This window comes from Anser brachyrhynchus (genome assembly GCF_964034855.1).
Source record: "Anser brachyrhynchus genome assembly, chromosome: 2".
Taxonomy (NCBI): Eukaryota; Metazoa; Chordata; class Aves; order Anseriformes; family Anatidae; genus Anser; species Anser brachyrhynchus.
The window spans coordinates 5,795,920-5,809,496 of NC_137695.1; the positions used below are offsets into that span (position 1 = coordinate 5,795,920).

Sequence of the window (13,577 nt, forward strand, 5' to 3'; positions counted from 1 at the left end):
GAAGCCTGAGGTTAAGAGTAAATGGGGCACCTCCCTTGAAGGCGCTGGTTTGTTGTACATAAGAAATGCAAATAGTTTAATAGGAAAAAATGACTTCAGCGCTTTATAATGGATCCTTTCCCTTTTGTTGTTCCCGTATCAAAGCTGCCCGAAGCTACCAGAGTAGTGGTAAGAAGTTCTCAGTTAGTGTTTGGCCTTTGCAACCTCCTGTTCCTGTGTGCCTGCTGCTGCTTGACACAACTCGGGTCTCTGAAGAAATGTGCATCCTAAATGCAAATGTAAGGAATGCAAATCCTCAACTGCAAATCCTTTGAAAACAAAAGAGCTTCTTTTAGGAAGGTTTATAAAAACCGCTTGACCCGTGATGGAGGAAACCCCCCTGCTGGACTATACCTCCACAACGTGCCGGTGATTTAATTCACATAAGGCACACTTGGGAACCTTCCCTGTACCCAATTCATGGCTGCAATCTTGCCGCAGTATTATACAATTCTGTTTGTGCTCCCTGAAAACTAAAAGCCTCTTTTGCTAATACAGGCTGTTAAGGCTGAGCAGAAAAAGCAACGTGATGAAGGTGTGCCCGACTTCTCTCCGGTTCTGCTTGTAATTCTGAGTTGAGGGATGCACTTTGGCTGTGAAAGCCACTTCAGCAGCGCCAGGAGGTTAAGGCTGGTGCAGGTAATGTGGTGGAGGAGAAATCTCTGAGTTCAGAGGCATTTGCTGAAAGTCCGAGTTCTAAAAATTCCTCTAATGGCCTGCACAAACACCCAGCTTAAAGCTCCTCCCTGGCTCCTAGGACTTGGTATTTTTATTCATGACTATTTTTAACTACTCTCCTTTTCAAAATGTGCATCCACTGAACCAGGGCATAAAATTGCCTTTAGCAGATACCGCTGCCCACCCAGACCTGAACTGAAGCTGGTCCCTTATCCTAAATCACTTCTTTTTTCATTTTTTTCCAAGGACACTGGTTTGGGCTTGTGGCTTGGCACCAACTTTTTGGAGCCTGTTACGATTCCGAGCGTATTGCTTTCTCAGCTTGGAGTGTTTCCTTGCTCACTGAATTAATCTGTCTTCTTAAGAGCTGGACTTTCTTTCCCAGATACCATTGTTCTGGGCCGCGCTGGCGGTGGTTGCAATGTAAATTGAGATAGCTGCATTCTTTTGTGTTCCAGCCTCTCCATGGCAATTACTGTATTTTTTTTAATCAGAACATAAAACCTCTGTGCCCTGGCATTTACTGGCTCCGTGGAGTCTAAAGGCTCGCATGGGTAAAAACATTCTTGTCGACATAAACTGCATCGGTTCCAGTACTGCAGCATAAAGCAGGAGGCTTCGTCTCACAGTAAGGAAGGTTTAATATTCTTGAGTTTATTGAGCTGTGCAGGTCCTGTAAATTATCGTAAGATGAAGTGACAGGCTCTTGGTAGCCTGAGACGGATGGGAGAGGTAAGCTCTGCCAAGGTGCAGGAGGCTTACTCGGTGAGAACCACACATCAGCCAAGGCGTGATGTTAGGGTCCTACTGAGACTGGGTGCAGAGCAAATCCTTCTTTTCTGATTTTAGTCACTGGGATGTTGAACGGTACTGTCAAATACTCCTCCGTCACTGAGTGAAGAAACGAGGGTCTGCTGAAGGCTGGCGTGCTCGCGCCAAAAGGGCGCGTGTTCCTGGAAGCCTGGGATTTTTCTGTTGAATGTATTGTGTTGTTGGCCCTACAGGTTTTAAAACGAGACGGGATTAACACCTGCCCCAAGAGGCCCTTTGCTGGCATTTGTCGTGCCTGCAATTTCCCGTACGGGCGGCGTTGCCTGGTGGCTGAAGGAGATGGAGATCTCACAAAGTCGTTCGGGACTCGCTAATTGATACTGGGCAAGCTGCCTAAGCCCTCTCACTTTATCTATTTATAAAATGGGGATACTTAAGGCCAGGCAAAACTTGTGTAACTGAATTTGTGTAACTTTCCACAAATCCATGCCAGCTTGTCACCAGTTCGCTGTGTTCCTGACTGTTCTTAATTCATTGGACGAAAATAGCGCTCTGCATAAACATCGCGCGATGATGCAGGCAGTGCCATTCCCCCACTTCGTCTTAGGAAATGGCAGCTTCGGGAGATGAAATTGCTTGAGCGAGGGGCAAGGCACGGATCTAACTCGGGGAGAGGAGTGCTGCTTGCAGGGCTGGCTTGAGCGACCAGCGAGTGCTCCATCACTCACACCTCTGAGCCTCTTCAGCTGTTCAAAAAAGGGCAAAAAAGGGTTTTCCTAGTGGCTGGGGAGGAGTTTTGGTGCCTACCCTGCAGCAGCTTGATGTGAAGTAACCTATGCTTCGTGTTGCGTGTCATATTGGGGTTTCCTGAAGAGGTGTTTCAACAACCAAGTAGCATAACCACTTGTGAACTTCTCCAAGGGCAGCGTCTTCATGTGCTGCGTCACCCCTGAGTTACTTCGTGCAGCACTGGCGTATCTTCATTAACCTGCAGCTGGGGCTCGGTTTCAGAAGCGATTTGTGCGTTTACTTAGTAGAGAGATTTCATTAATCTTTTATGTACCCTGACATTATTATTGCAAGAAGACTAAACTGATGGTGACGCATATAAAAATAAAGCTGTCGTTGATTAGAAATGTGTGTGGGTGTAGAGCTCTACCTTTCCAAAGGGGAATTTGGAGAACAAGCCCCTTAGGGCAGTGAGGAGGGCTCGCAGCAAGCTCCCCACCCTGGACTTGAGGAGGGCAGACTTGGGCCTCTTCAGGGCTCTGCTTGGTAGAGTACCATGGGCCAAAGCCCTGGAGGGAAGAGGGGCCCAAGAAAGCAGGTTAATATTCAAGGATCACCTCTTCCAAGCTCAGGAGCGACACATGCCAATGGGATGGCAAAAGGAAGTCAGGCAAAAACACCAGGAGGCCTGCAGGGATGAACAAGGAGCTCAAAATCAGACACGGAAAGGAGGCCCACAGAGGGTGGCAGTAAGGATGGGTGGCCTGGGAGGAATACAGAGATGTTGTCTGAGCAGCCAGGGATCAGGTTAGGAATGCTAAAGCCCTGACAGAATTAAATCTGGCCAGGGACATCAAGGGCTACAAGAGAGGCTTCTTATAGGTATTTGGTGATAAAAGGAAGACTAGGGAAGTTGTGGGCCCTCTCCAGAAGGGAACGGGAGGCCTGGTCACCAGAAGGCTGAGGTACTTAATGACTCTTTTGCCTCAGTCCTCACTGGCAAGAGCACCAGCCACGTAGCCCAGGCCCCAGAAGGCAAAGGCTGGGACTGGGAGAATGCAGAAAGAGACGTTGTAGGATCTCTGTAGGGGGTGATCAGGTTCAAGATCAGTTAAGGAACCCAAAGGTGCACAAGTCCATGGGACCTGATGAGATGCATCCATGGGTCCTGAGAGAACTGGTGGATGCAGTTGCTAAGCCTCTGTCCATCATATTTGAGAAGTCATATTTGTCCATCATATCTGTCTCTGGAGCCAGGCTGAGGGAGTTGGGGTTGTTCAGCCTGGAGAGGAGAAGGCTCCGGGGAGACCTCACAGCGGCCTGCCAGGGCCTAAAGGGGGCTGCAGGAGAGCTGGGGAGGGACTCTTGGTCAGGGGGTGTAGGGATAGGACAAAGGGGAATGGCTTTAAACTGAAAGAGGGTAGATTTAGATTAGATGTTAGGAGGAAATTCTTCACTCAGAGGGCATTGAGGCCCTGTCCCAGGCTGCCCAGAGGAGCTGTGGCTGCCCCATCCCTGGCAGTGCCCAAGGCCAGGCTGGATGGGGCTGGGGGCAGCCTGGGCTGCTGGGAGGGGTCCCTGCCCATGGCAGGGGGTGGCACTGGGTGGGCTTTGAGGTCCCTGCCAACCCAAAGCATTCTGTGATTCTATATTTACAGATCCAATAGCACCATATGACCATGTAGTCTTCAAAGGAAAATAAGCTTTTTACTCTTCACTAATCTTGTTTCCTCTGCTGTCTTACCAACCTGCTACGTTCCCTGCAGAAAATTGCCATTTACCACTGCCTTCATCATCTTCTCGTCGGGCTTTATTCGCTGTCAGCGCTCTAACAGCCTGAGGTTTGCAGAAGAGCACACAGTATGACTGCAGCTAATTTTTGATGGCGAGCAACTGCACAAGAAGCAAGGTGCTCAGTGAAAGAAATGCTTAGTGCTGTCTTCTGAGTGCTTTCTTTTTTTCTTGCTTGAGGAAGCACAGTATCTTGGTTGTCTGAGTTTAAAAACAGCTCTGAGTCGTTTGCAGTCAGGGTGGGTTTATGCTGTTCTACACCCGTAGAAGTTGGGAATTGCTGTTTTAGGGTCTGATTCAAACCCAGCCAGCTCTCAGGAGCCTTTCTGATCTAAATACGCTTTGGTCCTGGCTCCTAGTTACTTTAGTGCACAATGTCTTTTTTGCCCTAGTGGTATAGCTAGGTACAGTAACAGGTATGTTGACTTAAGAATTAAGTTAATGTTAAAATATCAGGTGCCCAAGGCTGACTTCTTTTTATCAGCTGACTTCTAGATTTGAATCAAACAATCTAACTTGTGATAGTGCAAAATTCTGTTTTCCTGACCCACAGCAGCCCAGGTGTGTGTTGCAATGTGGTCCTGGCACAGCATTCGTGCCTTGTGATTTGTTCAGACTGGGTCTTCTGTGACGCCGAGGAGTAAGAGGAGATTGTCCTTTTGGTTTTTGCATTTCTCAAGTGGCCAGAACTTGAGGTTTGGCAAAGTGGATACCATAATAGCAGGAATTATTGCCTAATACCATACTTCTTCAAACTTTGCTGCCAGCATAGAGTTTTGCAGGCAGTGGGGTTATGAACACGTGCAGTTTCTACTGCAAAAGGCAAAATTTGCCGTATTTCCTGCAAAGCCTGCACCAGCAGCTGCTGCAGTCCTTTTCAGGTATCGCCGTGGCGAGGCAGCGTAAAACACAAGCTGCCAAAGAGCACAGATGTGAACACTTGTGAGCTACCATACCTCTTGAATTGCATGACTTTTCTCCACTCCCTGGGGTTAAATTCATTTGCAATGCTCTAGCTCTGGTTTAACCTTTGGGGAGGGAAGTGTAACAGGGGCAGCCCCCAGTAATTTAGGAGCTTAGGCAGAGAGAGGAGGAGACGCAGATCGTATCAGCTGCTCAGAAGTGAGGGCTGAACCCTAACTTGTGGTTAGGATTTTAATTTATTGCTTTCCAGATATTTCCTGAGAGCAAACGCATTCTTATCTTAATAGCTGGGGCTCGGATAAAGTCAGTGAGATGACATTTGGGAAAGCTGTTTCAAAGTCATTCCTTACAGCTGGGTAGCCCAGGCTGGTTGTGCCAGTTTTAGCCCACTGCAAATGAGGGGAATTGATTGGGAAAACACTGAATAAATCAACCATGTAATGGAATACGATTTAATTCCTTTTAAGCTTTCTGCAGACCTCAGCTGGCAAACGTGGGGGCGCGATTCCAGCCTGGAGTTTAGAAACTCGGCCTCGTGTTTGATGTGAAATGTGGTGAATGCTGCGTGTTTTTACTGCTTTTGCTTTGAGTGGCGTTTCCTTTACTCTCAGAGTGAGTGCATGGAAAGTCGAGGTAAGATAATGTCCACGAGCTGAAATAGAGCCCATCACAATAGCGTGCTGATGGCACTCGGACAAGTTCCTATTAGTATTATCTTTCTTTAAAATAACTTCTGATTGTTCTTGTGTTTAGAACAATAGGTCTTGCAAGGCTCTCCATAATAAAGGGTAAAGTGCAAGTAATTTTACTCGGGGCTTTTCTGGAAGCTCTTTCAGTTTCTAAGAAAAGCAGGGATGAGATGCATGCGTGGAAAAGCCAAAGCACTGTTGCAGGAAGCAGATCTAGTGGGTTTCCAGAGAAATATAGATCGCAGTGCCGCCAGCAATAGACATCCATCTAGACAACACTAAAAATTCCAGGCTAGCAGCAATATGGGATGCCCCCAGGAAGAGGGAATGGGACAGAAAGGCACATCTGGAAGAAGCTGGACCCTAATTGTAGGCGGTTGGTGCAAACGCAGGATTTTAGCCCTGCAATTTCAGTGAAACCTTCTGTTCTTTAATGCGAACCTTCAATTATTGATGTTTGGTTTTTTAGTGAGTGCTGCGTTCGTGTCCTTGGAAGCCTCTAATCTAGGGGAGCTGGAAGCTCTCGGCGTGTTATTATTCCGAGGGATAATTTCGTTTCTCAATATTGAGAGGTCGGTGAGAGGGGCCTCGCTGCACTGCTGCTGTGGGGCAGGGGGAAGATCGGCCCTGTTCTCGCTTGGATGCTGTTGCTTGCAGATCTGAAAAAGACCTCTTCTGTAGCAGCTGATTTCTCAGGGTACACCATCCTTAAGCCATGGTGTAACTCCACGGCTCCTCTGAGCAAGTCCTGGACAGTTGCAGTTAACTGTCAGCAGCTGAGTTGTGTTTTCAAACCAAAATAATGTTCTGTTGTTACGTAAAATAACCCCTGGAGTTCGGACTCACCCTCCAAGCCTGTCATCAACCTCAAAAACGGCATTGAAGATCGTGATTGCTTTTAAAAATAAGAAATAGAAACGGGGGGAAGGGAGTAAAACTGAGTTGTAGAGACTGACCTGGTGTAGGTCCATAATTCTGCAAGGCATAAGCAATGTTGTTTAGAGCGAATCGGGAGGAAATACTTTTAGTTTGTGTTTAGTTCCCCTGTCACCTGACTAATTTTGTTTTTATTCAAAGGAAAGTCTCCTGAGTGGCTTGGTTGCCAAATCTTTTGTAATGCTTTATTTTGAACAAACGTATTGTATCCTATTGCTGTCCCTGTGCCCTCCTGCTGCTGTTTGCAGCTCTCGTTTTCCATATCAGTCTTAATTGGGAAAGCATCGGTGTCATAGGTTTCATATAGAAGAATGATTTGTGATTTTGTTGTAAAAGAAAGAATTACTGGTGAATGCACGGTGCGTCTTTGAGCATCCTGCAGCTTGTGAAAAACGTTTCAAGTGAGGGAACCCTGTGCAGGGTGAGAGTGGGTGTCTGCAAGGCATCCCCTGTGAGGGTCAGGCATGGTAAGTAGACAGAACCTGTCCTGCTAAAGCACCGAGCATCTCCGCGACGGAAAATTACCAAGCAAAGCACGTTCTGGTAACAGGAGATCCAAACCAGGGGACTGACTGATGCCTCCACCCTGCAGGATGCTGTCGTGACGCTCAAATGTTACAAGCTCCGGGAGATTTTTATGCATTGACTTCTTTTGTTCAGAAAATCTTTCTGTAAATATTAGCGAGACGCTAACGAAGCTCAGTAATTCGTTACGTATGTACACAAATGCAAATAAAGCAAGGACTGTCAGAGGCAGGTTTGTGCACCAGCAGGTCTGCCAGGAGAGCGAGGGCGGGCTGTGATGTGTCCAGTGGGCTGTAATGGAAAGTGGAATTTTCCTCTCCGCCAGCCAGCCCCGAATGCTTTGCTCTCCCGAGTATTTGGATGGTCAGCTACAGAGTATTCGTCTACTAGCACTCTTTGCTAACTGTTGATTATTCTTCATTAGGAAACTCCTCATGCATAACTGCGAGGTCTGCTACTTGATAGATGGCTGGGAATATGGGGGGAGAGGGGGGGCGGCCCTGCAGCTTGCTCAGGATGTGTTCTTAACAAAGTCTCATTTGTTCGCTTTTCAGACTTCGGCGTTAGCGCGTTTTTGGCCACCGGTGGTGACATTACCAGAAATAAAGTCAGGAAAACCTTTGTGGGCACACCTTGCTGGATGGCACCAGAAGTTATGGAACAGGTGAACCGTTTTTCCTAGCATCTTCTTAGCTGATCTGCACCTGGAATTCCCCGTTGTCTGCAACGGCCATATTTACTTCAGCCTAAAATGATAATTTTGCATCCTTTAAAGCTTCCTTAAAACCACAGAATTGTCTTTAGGTATGGCTACTGCTGCTAGGTTCGTACTGTGGATTATTCAGAGTTCAGTAGCTTCTTGCCCTGTTGCTTGTCATGAGGGTTGTACCCCAGGTAAGTATGAGGCAGCTCAGCAGTTGCATAAAGACGATTAACCTGCCCCTCCCTCATGCCTGAACGTGAGGTGGAATATAAATAGTTTCACACGCGGTAAATACGCACATAGCCAGTCAGGTAACATGCTCTTCTGCGTTGGCAAATACAAAAATTCGAGGTAGCAAATGGCAACTTATCCGAGCGGGGAGTTACCACGGCAAAGTTACGCACAGTCGACTTCGAGCTTTTCAGTTTCTCTTGGCTTACGAGAGCCCAGACTGTAAATATTGAGGAATGCTCGCCTCTCCCCCTTCCTCTTCTGCTTTTTTGGCTGGCTAATAGATGTCATACTTCCTGTTGGGTGGAGGTATGTCACTTTTTGTCCTCTCCTACTTGTAGACTAAACTAGAGGGGTAAGCTTTGTCTGCGCGGCTACTGATGAAGGCCACCTGAAAACTTTGTTGAATGTAAAGCGCTGCTGCCCATTGCTGAGCAAAACCAACAAGCAAACTTCCAGCGAGGCCTTTTGTAGCAGCTGTTTATTGCACTGCTGTCCGGTGCCGTAAACATTCTGAGAAGTGTTCCTCATCGTCTTTACAAGTTTGACAGAGAGCCGGGCTCAGGGTTTCAGTTTTGGCACGTGCACCAAGCAAAAATACAACGATCTAAATGTTTTTCCAAAATATTTTTGTTACAAAGATTCCTGGAAGAAAAAAAAAAGGAAAAACATTGTTTTGTTAAAATAAACCTGGCTTGTAACTTTTTTTCTTATTACTTGCAATAAAATACTTTAGGAGAATTTGAATAAGACCCCCATGTATCTGTAATGAAACGTAGCTAAAACAGTGGGAGAGTTTTAGTACATTTTTTTCCTATACCTAAAACTTCCTGAGAAATTGAATTCATTCTGGAGGGGTTTAAATATACTGTTTATGAAGGGCTTTTTCACTGTTTGGCCTTTTCAGTGACTCCCCATTGCAGCTTTGCAGGGCCGATGTGTTAAAGCACTCCTGCTACCTCCTCGAGTACGAGTCTAACACCACAGGGCATGAGGCACGTTCCCCGAGTCAGGAGCTGTCTTTGAGAACTCGCTTCTGAACTGCTCTGCCATCACATACTTCTGGATTTTCTTGTTGCATTGATTTTAAGAGGGGGAAGAAAAAAAGTAAATAAAAATAGCACATTCAGTGTTCCTAGAACTGCATCGGAGTTGCCCCTTTCTTTCTTTTGTGTCAGTGCTGCCTCTTGTGCTGCAATCAGCAAAGGACTGGGGGGAAAGAAGAAACAGCTTTTTTTTTTTTTTCTGAGAAAAGGGATGTTTTTGATGGGGCAGTTGTTTTCCAAGGAGGCAGTTTTGTGACTTCTGTGAGGGTGCACATCAAACTTGTGAATACTAGACAGTAAGGAGGCATTTTGAGTGCTGCTGTGAAATCGTTGTGCCCATTTGTATCATCCTGCTGCTTTCCAGCAGGTGTCACTCTGAGCCATTGTATCCAACCAGGGGAAAAGAAAGGGGTAGCTCTAGGTTGGCCTTCGGTCTCTAGATTTTCTTGATTCCATCTGTTTTATTTCAACGTCATTAAGGAGCTTTAGCACATTAATACATGATGGCCTGGTATTGTCTTTTAATGTTCATTTGGTGGATTTATGGCCAAAAAAAAGTTGATGAGGGAGAATAGATGATAAACTAACTGCAGGATGGTGACTAATATATATTGGATAGATGTTAAGGTGAACTACTATAGGCAGATTTGAATTTCATAGATTTCATTTGGAAGCAGGATTCTATGGTACAATGAAAATACTAATCAGTTAAAATGGGGAGCTGTACAGTGCAGAAGTCTGAGATCGGCTGAAAGATAAAGACAAAAAATGTGCCAAAGTCGTTCTCAAAGCCTAAAAATGGTGTAAGGAAATGTCACTTCGTAAAACTTATGGCATATTTCCTCATCTACTGTGTTCTTATAAATAATACGAGATCTCTATAGATCTTGTTTAGTTTAATTATTTGAAATCCATTCATAACAATGGCTTCCATAAACTCCGTTTCAGGAAGTCTTTCAAGCTCTTAAGGCTCGTGAAAACGATGCCTGCAGAGTTGAAGAAATGAGTACAAGATACAAACTGCTGTTGCTATAACAAACGTTAATTCAGTTATCAAATCACATGAAGAATAACAGAGGAGGGGATTTTTTTGTTTTGTTTTTCTCAAAGTTCCAGATCATCCTAGAGGCAGTTTGGGGAATATTCCTGGCTTCGTCACGATGGGCGTCTTTCTAAAGCTTGTTAGTGTGGCTGAATACAATAAGCCTATTAGCCTTGCTCTGATTCATTATTCATTTTTCCGTGGTCTAACAAGAAGAAATACAAACCATACTAAGCAGCCAAAACACTTTGATTTTTGTAGCTCTTCTTGGAGTTAGTACATGGTGTCTCTCCCCTGCAGTGGAGAAAGCATGTGCCAAAATATTACCTAATGATAATGAGGAAGTAACCGCTTTGGCATATGAAATATTTTTTCCTGTGCATGAGGGGAAGTAAATGCTATAAATTTTCCTGAACAAGCCTGTGTTTAATGTCAAGTGCAGAAGCTACTATTAATTAGCGGAGGGAAACACGAGGCTGCGGGCAGGAACGAGGGGCTTTTTACCGAGCTGCCGGGTACTTCCCAGTGCTGAAGTTTCGGGGTTGAGCGTGTTTGTAGTAAGATTGATTAAGCGGTTGACTACAAGTGTAGTGAGGCATATGTCCCGAGGGCATAACAGTCCGTCTATTAACTACGAGAGTTTCATTATACTGTTTAATGACTTTGTGTTTTTGTGTAGAAGTCAGAGCCTGGGTTAACCCAGTGCCCCTTTATGCTCCACACAGGGAGAAGCCTGGGTAGAGCAGCCCTAGTTGCACAGCGCAAGACCATAATTTCCATCAGACCGTGGCTTCTTAAGCCCTCAAAGAGGTGTTACGAGCATTAGGAGCTGTGGGAGAGGAGGGAGAAAGTGTTTTGTTTTGTTTTTTTTTCCATCTGTTTAACACTGTAGTGTTGGTGTTTCCAAATTCCTGATGAGAAATGAGGGGAGAGTAAGGAAAGGGTGCAAGGATAATTAAAACCCTAAAGAAAGGGATCGTGGTGCACGACAACAGGAGACGCAGATGCTAACATTCTCTAATATCTTTCAGGTCAGAGGTTACGATTTCAAGGCAGACATCTGGAGCTTTGGGATCACTGCTATCGAACTGGCTACAGGGGCAGCTCCTTACCATAAATACCCACCGATGAAGGTGAGCAGGTCTTCAAATACTCGTGCTAGACAAAGGATCTCTGTGTTCTGGGGGCGTTCCAAAGAATTTGGCCAGACTGCTTTGTTGAAGAGTTTGTCCTCTCTCCTTGCGTTTCTGGATCATGATGTTCTTAGATTTGCTTGAAGTCACCTTTTAAAAACACGCCACTTAATCAGCGTTGTCTGAAACTGTGCACAGCTCTTATTTAGATCCTGCGACTTGCCAGGGTCGCCATTTGTGAGGAAAGTGCTGTGTGGCTCAATCCTGGAGCCTTGAGGCAGCAGATGTTACCACTGTAAATAATAATTCAGAAAATATTACCTGGCATCCACTGACACTGGAAACATCCACTGACACACAGGAAACTATTCCGTTTGCATTGATGATCCTTCTTGAAACCTCTCAAAAATCCTGTTGCTAGTTTTTCTAAAAGAATTTCTTGCATTGACAACAACAGAGTCCTGTTAATCACTCAACAGGGTCAGGCATTTCTGGAAAGTGCCACATCAGGAGGAAATGGAAAGGAATTGGTGATATTAATATTTTATTGAAGTTGAGGTGGAGGAAACTTTGTTGCTTAAACGCTGGCACTTCAAAAATCTTTTCGAACGTCTTGCACTGTGGATTGTCTTAGTTTGCATAACCTTCCCCGCTTTGCTGATTCTTGAAACAGGAACTGCGTCTAACATGTTCTTCTTTCAAAGAGTTTGTATGTTAAAGTTAGCAGAGTTGACCTTGTTATCGTAGAATCACAGAATCATTAAGGTTGGAAAAGGTTGGAAAAAAATTAAGGAAAAGATTAAGGTTGGAAAAGCCCTCCAAGCTCATCTGGTCCAACCATCCCCCTACCACCAATGTCACCACTAAACCATGTCCCCAGGCACCATGTCCAACCTTTCCTTGAACACCCCCAGGGATGGTGACGCCACCACCTCCCCGGGCAACCCGTCCCAATGCCTGACTGCTCTTTCTGAGGAGAAATGTCTCCTCATTTCCAACCTGAACCTCCCCTGGCACAACTTGAGACATTAGTCGAGGTTTAGAGCATCCTGCCCTCTGTCTGATCTTTGAGATCTTCCTTAGCCCCTCCATGTGATCTGTTGGGGGCCCTGTCTTGATCACAAAATGTTGGGCCCCTTCTGCATTTCCCACCCTTTTGAAGGCCACTTTGCCACTACCCCCGGGAGGCACAGTGCCTCCCATGGAACAGAAGGGGGATGGAGAGCCCTTTCAGTAACCCACAGCTTATGGATAGACTACTTACACAAGGCTTGTGGGTGCTAAATACCTCAATTTTAGCCATATCATGTGGCAAATTTTCCTTTTCTGAGTCCTTTAATGGCTGGAATCCTATGCAAGGCAGGTGCCATCTCTTTAGGACTTGGGTGCATCCCCTCCCACCTCTTACTTACAATACCATTTTGGGAGTCCAGTAGCTCCTAACTCCTTAGAGTAGGGGCCTCCATGCATTGCTCTAAATGCCAGGACTTTGCAGCGGTTTAACTCTTGTGGAGCAGTATTCATTCCAAGATTTGGATGAGCTCTGTGCAGGAGACTGTTGAGTGGCCGAGTGGTTTAGAAATACCTCTCAAGTTCGTACCATGCCAGCGATTGTGGCAGAACAGTGAGGAGTTCAGGGAAATGTTGTGCTGGTTTAGCTGTTGCTGTTTTCACTGATATTTCCATCTGCTCACTGATTAGTAGTAGCATTCTGCAGTAGCTTCTGCAAGCCATACTTCTATTTATTGATTTCAGTGCATGGGCTGCAGCTTCGGATACAAAGATCACCTATTTAGTATCACGTTGTCATGCGGTAGGTTATTAATTTCCCGTTATTAAGTGTGGGTTCCAGTTATTCAGCCTGCAAGAGGACCTTTGTGTGTTATATATCGAGTGTGATTGTATTTCACTGCAGGTTAATTTTGACCCGTGCATTAAGTGACCCTCCAAGGAGAGGGGGAAAAAAAACCTGAATTCTTTGTATAATTTCAGCTAGATTGATGGGCTGCTGCTGCCCTAAGCAATATAGCTGTTGAAAGCTTTTTTAAATGTGCTTTTTGCAGCTTCCTTTTCTAAAAATAGATATTCATCTGTAGGTAGATGGCAAGTGAAAATGGAAATGAGTAATTTTCTTCCTTTCCTTTGGAATATCTGAGTGATGTGAAGGAAATAATCAGTTTGGCTTGATGGGTACTTGTGTGAGACGTGTCTTCATCTGTCGTCGCAGTGGTACATGGAAGTGAGCACGTGTTGTTTTATGTTGCCCTTGTGCTTTTACAGAAATTTTACAGAATTTTTACACTAGCTTCATTTCTGAATGCAAGATATCTGCAGGGAAGT

General features: G+C 45.4%; 1 protein-coding gene across 1 annotated transcript in view; it reads left to right on the forward strand.

The window, feature by feature from the left end:
* The window catches only part of OXSR1 (oxidative stress responsive kinase 1), an 87,939-nt gene that overhangs the window by 54,562 nt on the left and 19,800 nt on the right, over nucleotides 1-13,577 (forward strand). Inside the window, exons 6-7 of the mRNA XM_080582613.1 lie at nucleotides 7,637-7,746; nucleotides 11,136-11,237. Of these exons, the coding sequence (XP_080438739.1) occupies nucleotides 7,637-7,746; nucleotides 11,136-11,237 (212 nt within the window). The remainder of the gene's footprint in view (nucleotides 1-7,636; nucleotides 7,747-11,135; nucleotides 11,238-13,577) is intronic.